A 21821-nucleotide genomic window follows, 5' to 3' on the forward strand; every position below is an offset into this window, starting at 1 on the left:
AGCAAGTTGCTCACCTCCTCTCCTTGCTCCTGATTCCCAAAAAGCCCTCCACCTTCTCCCAGCCCCCACTGAAAAGCCCTTCTCCCCCCAGTTCCCCCATACCACTTCCTGTCAGCTAGTTGCTGCCGCAGCCTCTTGACCACGGGTGAAGTTTATTTAATCAAACAAATGTAACACATCTTTGCATCACTAAACAAATGTTCCAGAGCATAAATAAAAGTAACACACCTTAAAATATTCTACAACAATTCTCTTTTCAGTTACTCATTAATTAAATCTCCTTTCCATTGGATCATTCTCTCTGGCTTTCAAAATCAATTCTTTGTTTGGGTTTTTTGTTTGTTTGTTTGATTTATTTATTTATTATTTATTTATTATTTATTGATTGGTTTTTTTATGACACGGTTTCTCTAGCTTTGGTGCCTGTCCTGGACTAGCTCTGTAGACCAGGCTGGCCTCGAACTCACAGAGATCCACTTGCCTCTGCCTCCCAAGTGCTGGGATTAAAGGTGTGCACCACCACCGCCTGGCTTATTTTATTTTATTTACAAAGACAAAAATAGTGCTGATGTCTCATCGTGTGAGGGCACCAGCCATCAAGCCTGATGAACTAAGTTTAATTACTGGGACCTCCATGGTGAATGGAGAGAACCAACTGAAGTGTTCTCTGACCTCCAAATATATGCTGTGACGTGTGCTCCTCCACATAAGATAAATTAAAAAAAAAAACAAAACAATCGATCATTTAATTATTTAATTAATCGTTTATTTATTTATTTATTGTGTATTTATTTATTTTTTTGAGACAGGATTTCTCTGTGTAGTTTTGGTGCTTGTCCTGGATCTCCCTCTGTAGACCAGGCTGGCATCGAACTCACAGAGATCCTCCTTGTTCTGTCTCCTGAGTGCTGGGATTAAAGACATTTGCCACCACCAACAGGCAAAAATTAATTTAAAAAAGGAATAAAACAGGGAACCCTCTTGATGATGCCCCTCCGGTTTTCTGTTGTTTAGTGTATGAGAATTCTCTAAAATACATTCTCATCTCCATTTTATGGCAGATGGAAAAATAGTTGAAATACTGTTTCTCTGAAACTTACATGAATTTTTACTATTACCTTTAGAACCAGTCAAAGCTGCAGATCAAAAGTCTAACTTGCCAGTAGATGAAGGTACTCTGTTAGAGAACTTAGAGCAGAAGGAAACCTCTGGCAGTCAGTCTTCTGAACTTTCTTCAGGTAAGTTGAGAATCCTTCAAATAGTTCACTTACGAGTGGTGGGATGGTGATGGACATTTTTTGTTCCTGTATTGTGTGGTGGTAATTATTAGAACAGTTTATGAAGTCAGTTTTCTTCAATATATTCCATTTCTTTAGTGTCGCTTGAGGACACTAAATTTTGATCGAGTTGACTGTTCACCGTTCTGTCAGTTCCTGAGCTTGTTATTTCAGTCTTCTCAGTGTACTCTCAACTACTTTAATAAGGTGAAGATTTTTTAAATATCTTAATGTTTTATAAATATATCTGAAAAAAATAATTCTTGACTTGAGGTGATGGTCTTTGATTACCCCAGCTAAGGATGAGAAATGTTTTGGGAAAAAACATTTTACGAGCAAATGAATGAGTGAATGCTGTGAAAATAGACTACTTAAATGAGTCACTAAATAAACTTTCTTTTTAGAAATGATAACAAGGAATTTGTTGTTTAGAATTTTAGCCAAGTTCATGTATTACAGGTACCCCTCCCTCACAAGGTAAACACGTTTGCAGACCCAGTGACCGCAGGTCAGCCCGGGCCAGGCCTGCCAGGGTCCCTCCTGAGCTGCTGGAAGGTTCTCCTTCATGGAAGACTCTTGATCCCAGACTGGGCCCCTACCCTTTTTCTGAGTTGGGTTTGGTCTCTGGTTCATCTTCCTGTGGTGAGCATGGGAACCAAAGGAAAAATATTCATGCTGAATTGCTAGTACCCCAGAGAGATCATGTCAGGGAGGCCAGGGATATAGAAAGCATGCCAATGATAATGAGGAAAAAGAAGAAGAAACCAAAGCAAAAGAGATATCCTCAGTCCCGAGCTGGGGGACCTTGGGACGACAATGCAGATGGGCCCAAAGATCATCCTGTTTCGCCCGGGCCCTTGAAGTCAGGTGTTGGTCCCAGCCAGCCTACTACTGTGGGCACAGAATATGGACTTGTATCCAGAGAAGTCTTGAAGCCTGACTGTGCAGAGAGTCATAGCATTACTTCATGTCCAGTACAACCTCCAGAGACTGTTGTAAATGCTCAGCTCAAGCTGAGAGTAGAGGAAGACCACAGAGGTAACCGCTCAGTGCCAGAGAACCAAGGTGAGAACTTGCTACAGCAGGAGCAACACAGATCCTCAGCTCCATCACACCTGAAGCCTTTAGTGGATGCCAGCATGGCAGCGGGCCCATCCCGTTTGGAAGGATCCCCGATAGACAGTGCTGCACACAGCAGATTGGTAGAAGACTGTCAGAAAGAAGGCAATGGTGAGAGTGAAATGACTAAGCTGCAGATGTTTCCTGACGGAGTTAAAGATGCTAAAGATGTTAGAGAAATAAATCCAGAGACATGCCCTAAGCCAAGAGATGGAACCAGCCTCTTCACTTCACAGGGGCTGAAAGACCAAGAGTTAATGCAGGCTGCTGGGCTGCAGAGCAAAAGCAGAAAGGGAAGGGGTCCTGGGAAAGTCAGAGCAGGCTCTGGGAAGTTAGGAACCAGATCTGAGGGGCCACTCCTTCTGACCAGTGAGAAGGAGGGGAGAGCTGTTCCTATGCCAAGTGAGCCAGTCCCTGAACCTGGAATAGTGACTATTGAGACTCCGAGAAGAGGGCTAGGCTTGGATTCTTCAAAGCAACCAGAGGCTGTTACTAATCTCACTGAGGCAGTGGTGAGGGTGGCCAGGGACGTGGCTGATGCTGGTGTGGGAAGCACCATACCATTGATTCCTTTGGAAACTGGGTCAAGCTGTACTCAGACTTCGTATGCTAGGACAGAAAGAAGTGCTGAGGTTAAAAATACGGGCATCAGTAACCAGAGCAAGGAAGGGAAGTGCCTTTGGATGGATCATGAGTCAACCCCCTGGATTTCTGAAAAGACTAAAAAGAGAGTCAATGAAGGCAGAAACAAAAAGTTTAAAAATAATTATCCTGTACAGCCTAGCAAAATGGAGGGCAAGGAGGAAATCATCAGCCCACCTTGTGTAGAGAAGGAGAGTGATGATGGTAATATAGCCCATAACAAGGGGGAATTAGGGCAGGCTTTCCCTAAAATACACGCTCCTTTGTTCTCCCCCACGCCCACAGTGGAAGTTGCTGACATAAAGAGTAAGAATGTTGAGTCTACTTCTGTTGAACTTGGGGCTCTCGTGGGGAATAAAACAAACGCAGGCCAAGCTTCTACTGTTCCTAGTGAACCAGCTGACAAGGTGACAGACGGGAGCTCCCAGGACCCAGTCTGGGGAGCAGGATTTGTTCCCTCAGTAGAACCCGAGGAAAACAAGACACGTGTAGCCAAGGGACACACTGCAGTGGCTGACAAACCTAATAAAAGGAGTAATGATGGGAAATGTGAAAAAGTTAAAAATAGTTCTCCTGAGAAGCACAGTTTGGAGATTAGGACAGATACAACAAAAATACATATTCCCATGGAAACCACAGGAGACTGTAGAATTGAAGGAATGGGGTATATGGATGAAAATAGAAATATTACATTTACCTCTGGGAGAGAACCATCAGGACTGAGTAAGTCAGCTCCTCCAGAGGTTATGGGATCAGCAGGCTGTGAAACGCAGCCATGTCCTTCTCCTCAGGTAGTAAAAGAAGATGATTCCTTGCCTGACACTTGTAGAAAAAGTGGGCAAGAGAGATTCTTAGCCCAGAATTCCAAATTATTAGTACAAGATACTTATAGCAAAGATGGAGTCCCGGGTCAAGAAACGTCCAAGGCTCCCTCTGCTGCTGTGCCCTCTGCTAGCACAGGCATTCCTGGGACTACACAAGCCCAGGGAAAGATTAACAGTCGTGGAGAGGGTTCTCTTAAGAATAAAGGTGAGCTTTCAGGTTGCGGGAAGAATGAAGTAGGGATAATCCCTGAAAGGCATGAGGTAGGAGAATCTGAATTAGAGCAGCATGGGTCCTCTAAACATTCAGCACAGCTTGCCATAGAGCCAGCTAAAGGACACTTCCTTCCTGGTGTGCCCTCAGAAAGCCAGAGCCTGCCAGAAGAGGTCAGAGTCCTAGAAACACATGCATATAATGGTGGTTTGCCAGCATCTTTAGTGAACGAGGAGAAGAGAACTGAGAAAGACTCGGCCCCAGTTCAAAACCCTGACCCTTTGAGAAGTAAATCAAAGAATTTCAGTTTGTCTGAGGACCAAAATGAGAGAGAGAGAGATTCCAAGGGCTCAGATAGTTTGGATAAGAAGCTAGATACCATTCTTTTGCCTCCAGAAAATGAAAAGGATAAATTAAAAGAAACTAGTCTATCTTGTAAAGTCACAAAATTGGAGTGTGTTGCCATGCTAACAACAGAACAGTCTGGTTTCTCATGTGGCAGTGTTGAGGGAGAAGGTAAATTAGTGGTGACTGCTTACAAGGACCCCCAAGTCCCCCAGTTGAAAGGTAATGGGATCGAAGCTCCTCAGAAGATGCTGGGGATATCTGAACGGACGGTGCTGAGTGAAAGGAAGAAGGAAGACAAAAGCAGAATGGCAGAACCAGTGAAAGGCTACATGAGACCTACGAAGTCTCGAGGACTCACCCCACGTTTGCCAAAGTCTGCAAGCCAGGAGAGAGAAAAACCCAGGCTGCTCAAGTCCAGTGGTATGACCCTGCCATGGGGAAACGTGTGTGCTTTGGCTTTTTAATCAGCATCAAAAAGCAGACAGCCTGTGCCTGGGTTCCATTGCGACTCTAATCATCCTTGTAGATCACTGGTTTGTTGGCATGGAACCCTGTAACTGCTACTTACATGTTTTTCTCAGCCAACGCATGCCCTGTGTTCAGCTTGAGGGACTGGTGACTTGGTTGCATGCCTTCTTAATGCAGCCCTGTATCTTGAGAGCATTGCAGCCCTCTTTTTCTTGCATTGTATACCTATGTGTAAAATTTAGGCAGAGCAGCAGTCATTATTTGGTGTAAATATTTACACCAAATAAAGTTAAGAAACTTGGCTTTGTTGTTGTTGTTGTTCTTTTATTTTTAGTATGTAAATAGCTCAAGGTAGTGGGAGTAAACATCCAAATTGCTTTCAGTTCAAATGAAAATGGAATGCCTTTATACTAGTAGCCCTAGCATTGGTTGGCACAGACTTCATGTTTCTAGTAGTGGGAAATGATCTCTCAAGGAACCAGGTAGGAGAGACTAGTTTGACAAGTTTTGTTGCTGTAACTACCATTGGTCAGTAGTTTGCATATGGATTAGAGTTTGAGGCATAGCCTATGTTCACCAAACTGCTCATAAACTTCACCTATGATGGTAAACTTCCTCCTAATTTTGCCCTTTGGAATTTTAATAAGTAATTGGAGTGAGATTAAGATTAATTTTTTTCTTAAGATGTAGATATTAATCATGTGTGTTTGCATTGCCCCCCTCCCCCAGACACATTTAGTCATGGGTTCCCTAAACCTAACTTTAAAAATAATTCCTTGCTTTTCAAGATTTTTGCAGCCAACAAACAGTGCTTTCTTAACCAGTTTGCATGATTCAGCTACTAACGAGAAATTTAAAAACAGCAACAAAAACACCAGTTTCTTGTGCCAAGTAGCTAGGTAGACTTTTGCAAAAGTTTCATCATGAGGTTGTGTTCTGCACGGTGTGGACCTGTCCTTGTGGTGAAAGTCTGTGCTGGCATGAATAAGCACATGGATTGGAATACTTGTGGTGTAAGAAAGGATACACAGTCTATTTTCATCTTTCTACTTTTATATTTCTTCTCTTAGCTACTCAATTAACAAAGCAGAAAATGAAACAGAATAGCATGTAGGGAACATTCCAGAATTCTACCACATTCTTTAGTTTTATTTGCTAGGCCAATTTTTTATCATTAGTTTTATCAGTGATTAAAAGGTAACAAGTACATTTTTGGAGAACCTAGCCAGGATTTCCAAAGAAACGTTCAGTGTTTGCAGAGAATTCTCGAAATCAGGTTTGTTCTTAGTCAGACTCTGCCAGGTTCATCCTAGACTCAGTTATGTGTTAGGAGTCACCTTGCAGAGTGGCTGAAGGGAGTGTAATGAGTATTGAGCAAAATTTATTGCTGTTTCTCTAAATTCTACCAATTGCTACCTCTGAGAACAATAGATACTTTTGAATAGGTTTTATCTATTTATCTAAAAGGGGCTGGAGAGATGGCTCAGCAGTTAAGAGCACTGGCTGCTTTTCCAGAGGACTTGGATTCAATTCCCAGCAACCACATGGCAGGTCACAACTGTCCGTAACTCTAGTTCCAGGGGATGGACACCTTCACACTAGTGCACAAAGAATAAAGTTGAATAAAATCTTAAAGAAAAAAAAAAAGGTTTTATCCTGAGCTGGACACCCTAGGTCACACCTGTAATTCCCATTTGGGAGATGAAGGTAGGAGGATCAGGAATTCAAGGCCAGTCTGGGAAACATAAGATCCTGTCAAAAAAAAAGTCAAGAAATTTTCTTTATTTTTTTCCATATCTACTATTTTACTTTGTGAGTATAGTCATTTCTATAATTCCCTAAAGTTAATTAATTTTTAATTGATTAACACATTGACAAGATACAAAGGAATAAACATTAAAATTGTGTTTTTCTATCCATTAAACATTAGACATTTTCCAATGAAGTTATGCTTAAATAATGGCATGCGGGGCTGGAGAGATGGCTCAGCAATTGAGAGCATTGGCAGCTCTTCCCGAGGTTCTGAGTTCAATTCCCAAAAACTACATGGTGGCTTACAGCCATCTATAATGGGATCTGATGCCCTCTTCTGGCGTGCAGACATACATGCAAATAGAACACCATACACATAAAATTAATCTTAAAAAAAGAATAATGACATGCATATTTCACGATATTATATATAAACAGATGTGACATGCTTAACTCACACAAACCTTTCTGTTTAAACTTGTTAGGTTTTCAACAGAGCTTTACAGCTCAGTACATGCTTATGTAGTCATACTCGTTTTTAAGGCAGAGTCTTACTATAGCAGTCCTGGGATTGGTGGGAATGGGGTGTCTGCAGCTGTCAGGCTGGGAAGAGGTAAGAATGCAAACTCAGTTCAGTGTGACTTAGTCAGAGCAGTTTATTGCCAGCATACTTAGACCCAGTACAATGTGGAGAAAAAGTTTCCTAGTATAATATATTACCCGGTTCATAGTTACATCCAAACTCATTTCAAAGTATGTGCCATTTCTTCCAAGAATATGGGTTCTAGGGATAGGCTACCTGTATTAGCTTAAGCTTAAGGAAGGATCTGGCCTAGTTATGGTCATACAGTATAGGGTCATTTGACCATCATCTATCTCTGATCCTGGTTGTAGGAGCTTGGGGGAGCCCCTGATGATACAGGTAATGGTCATTTATATTACTATCCATCTCTGGTCCTGGTTGTGAGAGCTTGATATGGCCTGGCCCAACAGATAATGCAGATCACCAAGCTGTTTATCACTTCCAATTCCCAGCTTTCTGGATAGACAAACAGGTTATATGTCCTTCTCTTTGAAAGGGCAGAGAAACATTACTGGTTTCTCTGATGACCTGTGGGCAAAAGTCTCTTCCTGCTCCCAACACTGGGAGGCCTGAAACTCTTTACTAGATGGCCTCTGTCTCCCCAGTGCTGAGATTACAGGCACATACCACCATGCCTTATCTCTGATCTGATGATGTTTTATCCATAGCTGGTAGACATGGATGCCCTTAGAGCAATATACCATTGCTCTTTACTTGAGTCATTCATGCTAAGTGCTATCTTCCAGATTGTTGATTCTCACCTGTTTTGACTCCATTTGTCTTGTCAAATGATTTTACACATGGATTTCAATCTGGTCAGTATTGATATTAGTGGCATTAATAAAAAAATAATAGTGCTGGGTGGCATAATGGCTCAGCAGATAAAGGTGCTTGCTGCTGAGATAGACGACCTGAATCTGACATTCAGAGTCTACATGGTAGGTTGTCCTGACCTCCACATAAGTACTGTAGCATGCATTTGTATACATATACAATAAATAAAATGAATGCTTACCATATATTGGTGAGTGAATATTATCTATCTGGTTACCCATAGGAAGAAGACATGTGTCTGTCTCTGTTTCTCTCTCACACACACACATACAAAAAGATACTGTATATTTTATAGGAGACTCTCAAGATTATACAGGAGTATAGAAGAGCTAAATTCTGAACCCAAGTCTGCTTGAATCTGAAGTATTACTCATTCTTTCCTCAGGAGAATTTCATACAAATTGTAGGTCCTTCCCAATAAAAAGTTAGATGACAGTTAATGACCATATAATTTTCTTTGTTTTTGTTTGCTTATTTTGAGTCTCCCTGTGTAGCCCTGGCTGACCTGGAACTCAGAGATCTGACTGCCTCTTGTTTACTGGCGTTAGTTAAAGGCATGTCTTACCCTGCCTAGCATATTTTTTTATTTAATTTAGTTTAGGATTAAATTCTAAGCCTTTGACTCTGTCCAGTGTTTTCCATGCTAAGTTTATGTTTGATTTACTGGTGTTTCTTCTTTGTACTTAGTGTAGAGTTTTACATGTATTTTAAATTTAGAATAAATTACCTTTTGTTAACCTTAGCCTTTTTGGAAATGAACGGACATTTTTTCTAGCATCATGTTTTCTCTCTTTTACATTTTCATGCCACCTTCAAATTTGGGAAAACTTTAGCAAAACGTTTCTTTATGTCTGATGAATATTGTTCTAGGCAGGAAAGATTTATGGATGTACATGAGGATGCCTGATCTCAATTCATCAAAACAGGTCTTATCGCACCACCACCCATTTTTGTAAAGGGAAGCACAAGTTGGGAAGGGAGGGTGTTAAATGTCCGGTTACAGTATATATTTCTCATTAGCTGTTTCCCTGGAAACCAAGTAGAGCTAAATGACAGTACACTTGGGGACCCTAGAGATAGGCCCTTCCTTTCCATGCTGAACCCTGTTCTCCTTTTTATCTTACTTCAGTTTGCTGGAGCTCATCAACTGTTTGCCAGCAGCTGGGAATGTCAGTTTATGGTAGGAAATTGTCTTGGTGTGAAACTTGAAGTAATTTATAAACCCAGAATTCTAACAGTTTCAAAGCCCTTATACATAAATAAAATATGCTCAGCAGTTTAAAAAAAAAAAAAGCATTTGCAATCTTAGGAGTTGCTACTATTTCACAACTAGAGAAACGCCCATTTTATAATCTTTTCTTAAAAGGCTGCCCTTTGTGATACGCCTTTCTTTGTTCTGTCCTCAACTCACCTTCTTGCTGCCCGGTGTTTGCTTCCCTTGACAGTCTCCTTGCAGCCAGGTTGGCCTTAACCTTGATACCTTCCTTCTTCTACCTCTCCAGTGCCAGAAGCCTTTTTGCCACTCTGCCCAGATTGGCTTTTTTTTTTTTTTTTTTGAGCATATTAGTGGAATTTACTGGGATTCTGTGTCACACAGCTGAAAATAGCTACCATTTATTAAAATTTGCTTTGCCCAGCACTGTTGTAAACTCTCTTTATTTTTCGGTTAACCCTCAAAACAATCCCCCTTGGCTGCTGCTATCACCTTGTTTGAAAGAAAACATCTAAATATGTTTTGGAATGTTAGTTATCTTGCCTGATGTGTGGATAAATGTGAGGTAGGGGTCGAACACACAGCCTCACATGCAATTACTCCAACACAGAAATAAAAGTTTCATATTATATCTCTCCTTCCAAAGGATACTAGTATTTTTTTCTTTGCCATATTGAGTGCTACACAAGCACTCCATCACTGAGCTACCCTGCTTAAAGAGGTCCTTCACATTCTCTCACCTTTCACTTTACTCTCTGGCTGATAGAGCATTAGGCGATTTAAGAAACATGGTAAAAATAAACTTCTGGGGCTGGAGAGATGGCTCAGAGATTAAGAGCACTGACTGCTTTTCCAGAGGTCCTGAGTTCAATTCCCAGCAACCACATGGTGGCTCACAACCATCTGTAATGAGATCTGGTGCCCTCTTCTTCTGGCCTGCAGCTATATATGCTGTGTACATAATAAATAAATATAAAAAAAGTTTATTAAAAAAATCTTCAAAAAAATTTAAATCTTAAAAAAATAAACTTCTGAATTTCACTGTTGTAGATACATACTCACTTCATTAAAATATGAAGGTAAACAGTAAATGGGACTTGTATTTTTTTGTGACATATCCACTGAAGACAGATAATCTCATCTGTGAACAAATTCCAAGTGTTTGTTCTTTGAACTGTTTAGTAATGGTGGTTATTTGTATAGGTTTACACATAAGTTAATGCCTGCTGCTTTGTAAATAGTGAACATACAGTATGATTTTGGGCATGTTGGTATTTCATTTATTCATTCAGTAGATACAATATGTTATTACCATGTTCTAAAAGTAGGTTAGAGTCCATCGTGGTGGTGCACAGAGAGGCAAGCTGATCTCTGTGAGTTCAAGGCTAGCCATATCTACAAATCAAGTTCCAGAACAGCCAGGACTGTTAAACAAAGGAATCCCATCTAAAAAGCTAAAACCAAACAAACAAAAAAGTAGACAGTAACATATTTCCTGCATTCTTCAAGGAATTCCAGAATAGAAAGATAACAGACTAGTGAGAAACATGAGCCATTCACTATAGGAATGAAGAAGAAAAAGGTCCTGAGTCCCTGTAGAAGAGCAAGAGTTCTGGGGTCTGAATGGGTCAGGAAGTGTTGTCAAGACTTTGCTGAGCAAAGCATTTGTGGAACTGAGTGATGGCACAGTGGCATGCAGTGGCATGGTGTATTTGAGGAAGTGGTAAATGCTGTGGTATGATTGTCAGAGAAGTCATTGGGGAACCAGTGAAATCTCTAAAGCCTTTTAAGTAGAGATTAGGGGAAAGAAGATAAATTCCTAAAGGCTCTCAGGAGTCCTACGTACTTCCATAGACAGAAGATCTTAAATTACCCTCAAAGTATTGGTGGATAGGCTTGTGTTTCTGTCTGGATTTAGTTGGGTCATTTTCTTTTCCTCTGGTAGAGGCCATGAGAAGGTCAGAACTTTGCCTAAAAGAAGGACATTGTCCTTCTTGGTAGAGTTTTCTTTTACTTCATTTTAGTGCTTTGAGTTTACATAAATCAGATTACTAATTTCAGTTTTTTTCATTCTGTCTGTTGACTTCCTAACTTTTAAATGTTAATCAGGGAGAATCATAATGTTCTTGAGTTGAACATGTACTGAGATATGTTCCTAAAATTCAGTAAAATATGGCTTTGAATATAGATATGTGTAACTATTATTATATCCAAGAAAGAAAACAGATTATAACTTTAACCTTTGGCTTATATTAGTAAGGAATACTATTGGTCATGGTAATGAAAAAAGAAAAAAAATGTGCCAGCTATTGAGAGTAATTGAAGGCTGCTTCAATTACTAACTTTCATTGTAATGATAATTTATTAGGATGGTTTCCTGGAGACAATAACAGAACAGTTGGTCAATCTGGAATATAGTGTTGCCTTGGTAACTAATGAGAATTCAGAGAAACCAACCATGGAGCATACAGAAATCCAAGGCCCTGAACAGGTTAAATATCAACTCCAGGCACAAAAAACAAACATCTGTCAGTACATCTGGCTGTACCCACTCCCTTGGAGGATTGCCATGACATTGTATATCTGACCAAAGAGTCTTAGAAACCACCTTGTGACCAGACACAAAAATCCATGTACTTTTATTAAATTTAACCTGAATAAAGTGAACCTCAAACCATATGCCCAAATGGCATTCCACATCACTAGTTCTTGAATTGTGGCTGGGGCTCAGTAATACAGCCCTGGATTTGAGGCCCCGGATTCAAATTACAGTGCTGAAAAAAGAAAAAAATGTGCCAGCTTTTGAGAGTAATTGAGGGCTACTTTAATGAAAGAGAAGGTCAGATCAAATGATAAAGAAACATTGCTGCCCACCTACCCTCCCACTAACTTTATTTATTGTTTTGAGACAGAATCTCACCACAGAGCCCCTGACTGTCCTGGAACTCACTATGTGGACTAGGCTGGATTTGAACTCAAAGAGATCTGCCCTTCCCTGCCTCCATAGCACTTTTATAAGCAACTGTTTTATTGTTCATCTACCTCTGTGTTGGTTACCCACATGGCAGATGTGACAGGTCATCTTCCCTCGCAAGGAGCTCTCAGGAAATGCTTATAAATAGAGGATTACCCTGTAGTTCATAAATCTTTAGGAAGGAGAAGAATTTTATGAAATTCTGACTAGTATGTCTGAGGCTGTCTTATGCTCATGAGTCCCTGTCTCAAATAAATACTAAACTATTTGTTTTAATTATTATTATTTTGTGTGCATTGGTGTTTTGCCTACATGTTTATTTTTGTGAGTATGCTAGATCCCCTGGATCTGGAGTTAGAGACAGTTGTGAGCTGGCAACGTGGGTGCTGGCAATTGAACCCAGGTCCTCTGGAAGAGCAGCCAATGCTCTTATCTTAACCTCTGAGCCATCTCTCCAGCCCCTAAACTATTTTTCTTTGCTAATTAAAGAAATATTAAAATGGAGAGCCATATCTGATCTGAGAATGATGGTGAATATGGATAACCCTAGCACTTGAAAGGCTTGAAGCAGGAAGATACTGAGTTACAAGCCAATAAAGGCTGTGCAGTAATACCCTGTTTCAAAAGTAAATAAGTTGGCCAGGCATGGTGGCTCACATTTTTAATGCTAATGTTCAGAAGGTAGAAGCAGGCCAATTCTATGAGTTCTAGGCCAACATGGCCTATATAGCAAGTTGCAGACCAGCCAGAGCTATGTAGTAAGATCTTGTCAAAATTGGGGGGGGGTGGTATAAATAAATAATAAAGTTGAAAAGGAAGAACTAGGGAGATAGCTCACTCAGGAAGTGTTTGCCTTGTATGCATGAAGGCCTGAATTTGATCCCCAGAACCTGTGGAAGGAAGATGAACAAGGTGGGGGTAAACCTGTAATTTCAGTGCTAGGGAGGTAGAAACAGGAGGACCTTGGAGTTTAGCCAGTCTAACCTAATTGCTGACCTTCCATCCAGTGAGAGAGCCCATCTCAAAAGAGGTAGATGCTATTCCTCAAAAGAATACTCATATGTATCTATGCACAAATATTTTTATCTTTTTAAAAGAATTGGGCTGGGGATTTGTCTAAATGGAGGAACATTTGCCTGGCAAATGCAGGACCCCCTGTTTGAAACTAGCACCAGAGTTGAAGGGACTTTTTGAAGAGTTGTCATCCAGTAAATAAATAAGATGAACTGTTATTCAGTGGTATAGGAAGACAGGTGGTCAGAAATGAGACCTGAGCTTTTCTGTTATATTTTAACCTTTTGATTGTGGGCAGAAAAAAAATTTTTTTTTAGGGGGGACACTTTCTGTAAAATGAGGAGAACAGGTTATAGGAGCTGTTCAAGCATCCTATGTACACATTTCAGTGTCTTTGCAGACATTTTATAGAATGTTTTGGAAGGGATTCAGCGAATGAGATGTTTTCTTTCAGGCAGTTAGATTTTGAGAGGTAGCTCCCCCCCCCCCATTTTCTATTAATTAAACATTGACATGAGGTCTTAAATGGCATTGAAATTAGATCTTAAATGCATGATGGTTGTTATGTTGTCTTCTAACTGGATAGAAGTAAAAACAATGGGCAAATTTCCATGCCACTTTTTCCTGTAGGCATTTGATAGCCAACTCATGGCTACTGTGTTTAGCCATGCTGCTACCTCACTCTGGTGAGGCAAAAGGGCATTGGACATACTGCCCACTAGAACCCCACATTTAAAAACCTCATGGGATCTGAGTTCTGTGACACTGGTCGTCCAAAGATGACAGGAACCTCAGAACTGAAAGTACCAGACTTGGGTATAAGAGATGTATAGGGATTTAGAAATGTTGTACATCCCACATATTTGTTTTCAAACCAAAGATAGAATGGGTCTTTTGTTTTTCTTTCTTTTGAATTAAGGCAGAGTGCATTTCCTAGGCCAGCCTCCCAACTCAGCCACCTGAGTCCTTAGAACTACAGGGATATATATACCACCAGTTACACTCTTAGAAAAAGTCCTTCTTGGGCTCGAGAGATGGCTCAGTGGTTAAGAGCACTGGCTGCTCTTCCAGAGGTCCAGAGTTCAATTCCCAGCAACCACATGGTGGCTCACAACCATTCGTAATGAGATCTGGTGCCCTCTTCTGGCCTGCAGGTGTATGTGCAGGCAGAACACTGCATACATAATAGATAAATAAATCTTTAAAGAAAGAAAGAAAGAAAGAAAGAAAGGAAGAAAGAAAGAAAGAAAGAAAGAGAAAAAGTCCTTCTTTAGGATGATTCTGGTAGACTGTCTTACAGGATCGTGTGTTAGGACAAGCCAGACAACAAAACCGGCTTTGTTCCAAGCAGTGCACTATACAACAGTCTTACAGTATAAGGTGGTCTCACAGTCTAGGAATTTTGTTGTATGGTCACTTAGTCCTAAATGTATGATTTGTAAACTACAAAAGGAAGCAAGGGATTGTGCCTGCACTAAATGGGGGCAGTGGGTTCTAATGGGTAGGAAAATCTCCAAGCCACAGATTTGTCCCTGAGTCTAGAAATGGAAAGAAGAGCTGTTGTTAAATGTGCTTGCCCGTCAGTCCCTGGAGAGAGCAGAGCTGGGCAGGAGGGAGCACCCAGCTCCGGCAAGGAACCAAGAAGAAGCAGAAACAAGAATAGAAGCACAAGTGTGGTATACAATTGGACTTGTGTTTTATTATTAGAGTACATGTCCAAAAGTCCTGTGCACTGATGTCTTTGAGAGAGAGTCTTACTATTGTAGCCCAGGCGGCCCCAAATTCCCACTGATTGACTTGCATCTGCCTGCTCAGTACTAGGATTAGAATTGTGCACAATCAAGCCTAGCATACTGATGGCTTTAAGCCCTTCATTAAACTCCCAGTACAGATAGCAGTAGAACCCATGGGTCTTTGGAAATCCTACTCAAGTTAGGTTTTGAATTTTATAAAGAAACAGAAATAGAGGCAGTTGGGCTGGCAAGATGGCTCAGTTGTGAAAAAGCCTTATAACCTGAATTTGATCCCTGGAGCCAACATGGCTGAACGGAACCGACTCCTGGAAGTTAACCTTTGCTTTCTATGGAATGCACACACATTAAATAAATAGAGAATGAAGGGAAAGCTCCCAAGAATGGGAGTGGGCCAGTCAGCTAAGAGGAAAGTCCTATTCTCACTAGTGAGTTTTGAAAGAATTTGATCGGCTGCTGTGACAGCAAAACCCACCCACCATTCCTCTGAGGAGTGAGTGCCTGTCTTAATTTTACATTAAGGTGTTTTCTTTAAGTACAAATTTGAGCAATTTCCTGGAATCATTATTCAGGGCTTATAGCTGAGGATTGGCAAATGAGCCTTGCTTATTTTTAAAACAGTTTTTTGAGTGGGTGGATTTAGCAGGCTAGGCATAGAATCAGTTATGTGGATGTGTGGGTACACATGTATCTATATCGGTGAAAGCTGAAATAATTACTGTCCTTGGTGCCTGAATTGGCACCATACTGTATTTTAAATTATAGGGCTAAACATAGTGCAAGCCAGCAGGAAATTATATTTACAGATTAACAACCAGTGGCCTTGCATTCTCTTTCTTTTGTTCATTCTTCCTTTTCACATCTGGTAAATACATTTAGCACCCAACTGCTTGAAGAGAAAGGGGGATTGGGAGAATACAGAGCTTACCATGAATCCCGGGAACTTGCTGTGATGTCACTGCAAGCTCTGTGTGAACGTGGGTGGTGTGAGAGCTCCAGGGTGAGTGGGGGAGCAGTGGGAGAGACGATGTCGCTTCCAGACAAGCAGCTAGCCTCTCTCACTGCTGCGTACGATCAGCTCTCCAAAGGCAAGCCTCGAGAGTGCGGAATGGACTCCCCAAAAGAAATCAACCAGACTGGATTTGAATGGCAGAGGACAGAGGGTAAACTGAATGAAATCGGGCTGAATGTCAGCATGGATGGGCAGCTGAAAGACGGGCTTGTGAAGAATACCAGCTTCCTGGAGCAGAATAATAAGCTCTGCTTTTTTGAGGGGAAGCTAGACAAAGAACTCAACATCGAAGAGCCTAACAAGGCGTATCAAGCAACCTCCGGTCACCTTGAGAGCAGGTATGTGATTTCAGAAACCTGCCATCCCTCAGAGGGGAACTTAGTACACCAGAAGACAGCTGAGTTCCACCTGGGACTAACAGAGGGGCAAGACAAAGCCGCTGTAGTTCAGGGGAAGGTGGCAGGGAAGAATGGACTAGATACCAATAGCCAGCCAGAGCTGAATTTTCCAGGGGCTGCTGACACCATCGCTCAGTATAGTAAGGAGCAGGAAACCAGTGCTTGGAACCCCAACTTTGACTCAGAAGCTCAGAGCCCTCAGGTCTCAAGGGCTACAACTCCAGGAAAAGAGAATGGCTTTATCTGCAGCTATCCAGCGATTGGGGTGATGAAAGATAACTCCGAGCAGCCTAATAATCAGTCCCCACTACTGGTAGCTGTCACCCACTCAGCCCCCACTATTGAGCATTCACCCACCACCAGTCCACCAGTCACTATGGTGGACTTCACTCAGGACAATTTCAATGCAGGCTTTTACAGCCCAGGCCAGAATCAAGAGTTGGAGACATTGAGTTCGACCGAGGAGGGGCCTGTGCTTGACCAAGCCCCCCAGCAGAAAAAGGCTATGCGCAGAGCCCTGTCTGAGTGTTACCACCTCTCAGTGCCCCCAGCTGTGAACCTTGCTGATAAGTACCCTGAGCTGCCTGCCCGAGAGGAGCTTCCTTCTGGCCTATTGCCTCCCATCAGTAGCCCAGTACCAAGCCCTGTGCCCAGGAAACTGGGAGTACCTGCCATGAGGCGCTCCATGACAGTGGCTGAGGAACAGTCAGCTAGCTGCAGATTGCAGAGTGCTGAGGAATTGCCCAGCCTGCCTGCTTCAGAGGTACCTGCTCCTTTAACCTCCGAGGAACCAGTGGCCAAGAAGAGAGAACTGGTCCACCTCAGCAAAGACAACAGCAGCTCTGGGAAGAAGGAACTGGACACTGCGGGGCTGTATCTCCACAGTAAGCTGGAACAGATTCCTGAAGGAAGTAGCAAGGAAAGGGGACAGGAAGATACTAGTGAGACAAGAGGTGATTCCTGTCCCTTCATCTGCCAGGGGGGTAAGAAACAGCCAGGACAGGCAGCTCTGGCAGGGAAGAATGAAATTGAGGTCACTGCAACCCAGAACACTCCGTCGTTGCTGTGTGAAGAGACCCCACGTGATGGTATGTTTCTAAATTTTGCCTCCTCTGGGAACCAGCAGACAGTGAGGAAAGAGCCAAAGCAATAGGTTACGGACCATAGCATCAGCAGCTTGTTCCTCCTGATCTGGGACTGGCAGGGGGGATTCATTCCCTTGTCAGAAGCTTGCCGGGAGTGAGGCTTTAAGAGAACAAAGTGAATCTGGCTGGGTCGAGACAAATGCCTGACTCTGGATGTGCGCAGACTGGGTTGGCGATGGGTGGGGGCAGGAGTGGTGGGCATTCAAAACGAGAGCTGCTTAACCTCATGCCACCCTCTCTATCCCATCCCCCATCTCCCCACCCCTCTGATCCCATTGGTTTGAACCAAATAATTCTTGAGCTCAGACCATCCCACTGCCACTGATTGATTTACTTGCTTGAAAAAAAATCTGTCACTTTGTTCAGCTTCACAGTGGGTTTATCAGTGCAGACCTCTTTTAAGTTGCACAGTTTGGGTGGAAGCTGTTTTCCCTTCTGCTTTGGAGGATGTTTTATTTTTGTTAAAGTTGAAAAGGAGCCATTTATACCTGGCTGTTTAATATTCTCCCCGTCTTTCATGTTTGACCCTATCCTGCTTCTAGTTTTCTCTTTGTGCATGTGTTTTGAGGATTTGTGGGAAGAAGGAGAAGAAAGGAGATTGGGGAGAGGAGAGACTTGTGACCCGCGAGCACTGAGTGCTGCCTTCTGTGCTCTCTCATTGCCTTTTCTTTCCTCCCCTCCACCCCCACTGCTGGCATTGTTGGTGGTCTGAAAACACTCCTTTTTCCCTGGGTCAAGTTGAACCACAAAGGACCGTGATTCACAAGTGTGTTAATAGGGACTTAAAATGTGTTTTTATTTAAGCACTTTTCTAGGACCCATTCTCAATATTCTCTTGACTACGTTTTCATGAAATGTTTTAATATTAAATTTATAATTGGGGTGGGCATGTATCATGACTTTGGGGCAGAATTGTCTTTCCTTCCTATCTTTACATGAGTTCTGGGATTGACTTCTAGGTTTGTCAGTCTTGTGTAGTAAGCGCTTTGCTGAGTAGCCATCTCAGGGCACTAGCAGAGTTTTTTGTTGTGGAGCAGGATTGTAAGAACCCAGGTACCCTGGGCTTGTGTAAACTCCTAGCAGTAGCAGGATTTACAAAGTCCTCTTGGATGCGATCCTCTCCTCTTTCCTTCCGTCCCCAGAAACCTGTGATGGTCATGGAGAGTTAGTGATCTGCACCTTCTAGTCAGTAGTGAGTGAAAACTGGATTTTGTTTCTTTTAATTGTTTCCTTTTCCTTCCTTCCTTCCTTCCTTCCTTCCTTCCTTCCTTCCTTCCTTCCTTCCTTCCTTCCTTCCTTCCTTCCTTCCTTCCATCTTCCCCTTTTGGTAGTAGGGATTAAGTTCCAGGCTCATACTTACTCTAGGCATTACGAAAATGGCTTTGTAAATTACCAAAACTATTGAATTCAGTCTGTGACACTGACTGCCATCCTCTTCCAAGCCTGGCCGGATAATGACTTGTAAGGATTTTTTAGTTTTAGAACAGGTTCATTCTAGTTCACACTAACAGTTCTGGCAGGAAAACCATTCTGAATAACTGACAAATTCACGAAGTCCTTCACCTATAAATGTCTGAATCCTGACACTAAGCTATAAAGAGTAGTTGATGAACATGCCTACAATTTGTCAGTCACTGTCTGGGCACTAGAAATTGTCATTGTCTTTAAGCAACTAAACCACCTAGTCAAGGGCTTGGTGGACAGTGGCTGAAAGATTTGTGAATCATGAAACATTTTTTTAGGGGGATACATTTGATCTTGGTTTTGGTTTTGGTTTTTTGTTTTGTTTGTTTGTTTTTGGTTTTTCGAGACAGGGTTTCTCTGTGTAGCTTTGCGCCTTTCCTGGAACTCACTCTGTAGACCAGGCTGGCCTCGAAATCACAAAGATCCACCTGCCTCTGCCTCCTGAGTGCTGGGATTAAAGGTGTGCGCCACCACCGCCGGCTTAATCCTGGTTTTTAAAAATAGGATTGCTGACAGTTCAGAGGTAAAGACTTCCAGATAAAGGAACTCATGTAAACAAAGACTTGAAGCCAGTAAGTTGTGGGGGTGCATGCCTCTAATTCTAGCACTTGAAGCTGAGGCAGGAGAATTTCTATGAGTTAAATATTAGCCTGGGTTACCGAGTGAGAGCCTAGCAAAGAGAGAAGCAGTGGGAAGGAGAAGGTAGTTGAAAACTTTGGCTTTGTTCATTTTAAGTAGGGCGTAAGAGGATCTCATGGTAGCTAATGTGTGTGTCTGGAGGTTCTCTGCTGCCCCCTGTACATATGCTCCTCCTCACCTCCCACCCCACCCACCCCCAGGGAAAGGTAGGGGAACTCCTTGGAAGTGGAGATCCAGTCTTACTAAGTTTGAAATGCTGCACTGAGAAATTTCGTAATTGCTAACTACTGTGTTCCCTGCTAGTGACAGCAAATAACCCAGCCCAAGGTATACATGGGAAGACTGCTTTTCCTAGTAGGTAGGGTGAACGGGAAGAGGTAAGGCAACTTGAATTTCCTGCCTGATGAGTTAGTGACTCAGGAGGCTGAGGCAGGGGGATGGCAAATTTAAGGCCATCCTGGTTTACAGTAGAGTTTAAGGCTAGCTTAGAAAGCTTAGTGATAAATAAAAAAATAACAAAAATTACAAAATGTAGGTTGCATCTAACAACCAGAGCATGCATTAGGAAAGACTTCAGTATATAGATGTGAGAGAAGACAGCTGCTATGTAAATTAATTCAGAAAGGATCAGAGCCTTCGTGGTGCCGAGCTGTTTCCCCAGCTCGATAGCGAACTTCCACTCTCAGGAATGCTTTTTTCCCTTAACAAAACTGCCTTTATTTCTAGCCCTTAAAAAAAAAAAAAAAAAAAACTACCAAAAAGCCAGAGGGTGTGTCTATTGATAAAGAACTTGTCCAGTATGTGTGAGATCCTGGGTTCAATCCCCAGTATTTCAAAAGGAAAACAAAACCAAAAAAGCTGTAATTATAACCAGACTACAATGGGTGTGCTGGTGCTTGCCTTGAGGCATGCAGGTGCAAGGTCAAGGGCATTCTGGTCTACACAGCACGTTCCGGACAGCCAGGGCTGCTTGGAGAAATCCTGTCTCAAAAGAAATCAGGAATGGAGGGGAAAACAAAACAAACAGGCAAACTAGAAACTGGCTAGGATAGGTGTGGGGGTGTGAGTGCTGGGATCCTAAGCCTAGTTTTTCAAGCTAGTTGTATGAACATCGGAAAGGTCATTGGAAGGGGTTAATGTAATGAATCCTCTTTTGGACATTTGTCTGTGAAACGCTGGCAACATTTGGCAATAGTGCCTAGCATGGATACCTCAGAGGCAAGGAGGAGCTCCTCTGTGAAAGTCTCGTGGCGGGGGGGTGGGGGGGGGGTGGGGGGTGGGGGGTGGACGACCCCAGTCATGTTTCTTTATTTCTGCTGTACCACTGGAGAGGCCTGCACCTAGAATTCTAGCAAGTAGGCAATAATAATAACAACAGTAGTAGCAGTAGTAAGAAGAAAAAGGAGGAGGAGGAGGAGAAGAAAATGAAAAAAGACGGGTCCAGTCTGTCTTGAAAAAGGACTAGAAAGAGCTTATGAGACTGTGCAGTAAGTAAAGCCTCAGCACACCTGGGATTCACTCTTCTAGTATGAAGGCAGAGAACAGACACCTAAAATTGTCACCTGACCTCTACATGTACACCTTGGTATGCCATATACTCAATAAATAAATTGGGTCAGGTTTTTTGTTGCTGTTGTTTGCTTGTTTTTGATAAGGAAAAAAAGAAGCCTAGTGAAGTCCTGTTTTCCTGAATATACCCAGCATTGGGCAATCCACCTGTGTTGGGAGACCTTATGACACATCATCTGTTCCATACTCAGCAGAAGCAGCTGTTGACCTTACCCCTCCACATTGGTAGTAGTTGCAGGGATGCCCACCTGTCCCCTGCCATCACCAAGTAATGGCATTATGAATATGTATAAGCTGCTTATCTGCCAGTCCTCTATACCCAGTGGCTGGATAAGAGCACTGGCTGCTCTTCCAAAGATCCTGGGTTCAATTCCCAGCACCCACATGATGGCATACAACTGTCTCTAAGTGTAGCCCCATGGGATCAGATGTCCTTTTCTGGTGTGCAGATGTACATGGAGAGAAAATACTCATATATACAAAATAAATAAGTCTTTAAAAAAATCTAAAATAAAAATGTGTTACAATCAGAGAATCAGAGATGGGGATGTATATATATATATATATATATATATATATATATA

At 42.2% G+C, this 21821-nt stretch overlaps 1 protein-coding gene across 49 annotated transcripts in view; it reads left to right on the plus strand.

Moving 5' to 3' along the window:
- Positions 1-21821, plus strand: part of Map4 (microtubule associated protein 4) — a 143926-nt gene that overhangs the window by 97251 nt on the left and 24854 nt on the right. For 28 of the 49 annotated variants that reach the window (XM_076577102.1, XM_076577103.1, XM_076577106.1 and 25 more), the window contains one exon: positions 1125-1238. In XM_076577102.1, coding sequence (XP_076433217.1) covers positions 1125-1238 — 114 coding nt within the window. Of the gene's footprint in view, positions 1-1124; positions 1239-1736; positions 4842-15882; positions 17509-21821 lie in introns of those variants that run through there. The other 21 variants (XM_076577094.1, XM_076577086.1, XM_076577088.1 and 18 more) reach the window with 2 other exon arrangements.

Source organism: Peromyscus maniculatus, chromosome 7, assembly GCF_049852395.1.
Source record: "Peromyscus maniculatus bairdii isolate BWxNUB_F1_BW_parent chromosome 7, HU_Pman_BW_mat_3.1, whole genome shotgun sequence".
Classification (NCBI taxonomy): domain Eukaryota; kingdom Metazoa; phylum Chordata; class Mammalia; order Rodentia; family Cricetidae; genus Peromyscus; species Peromyscus maniculatus.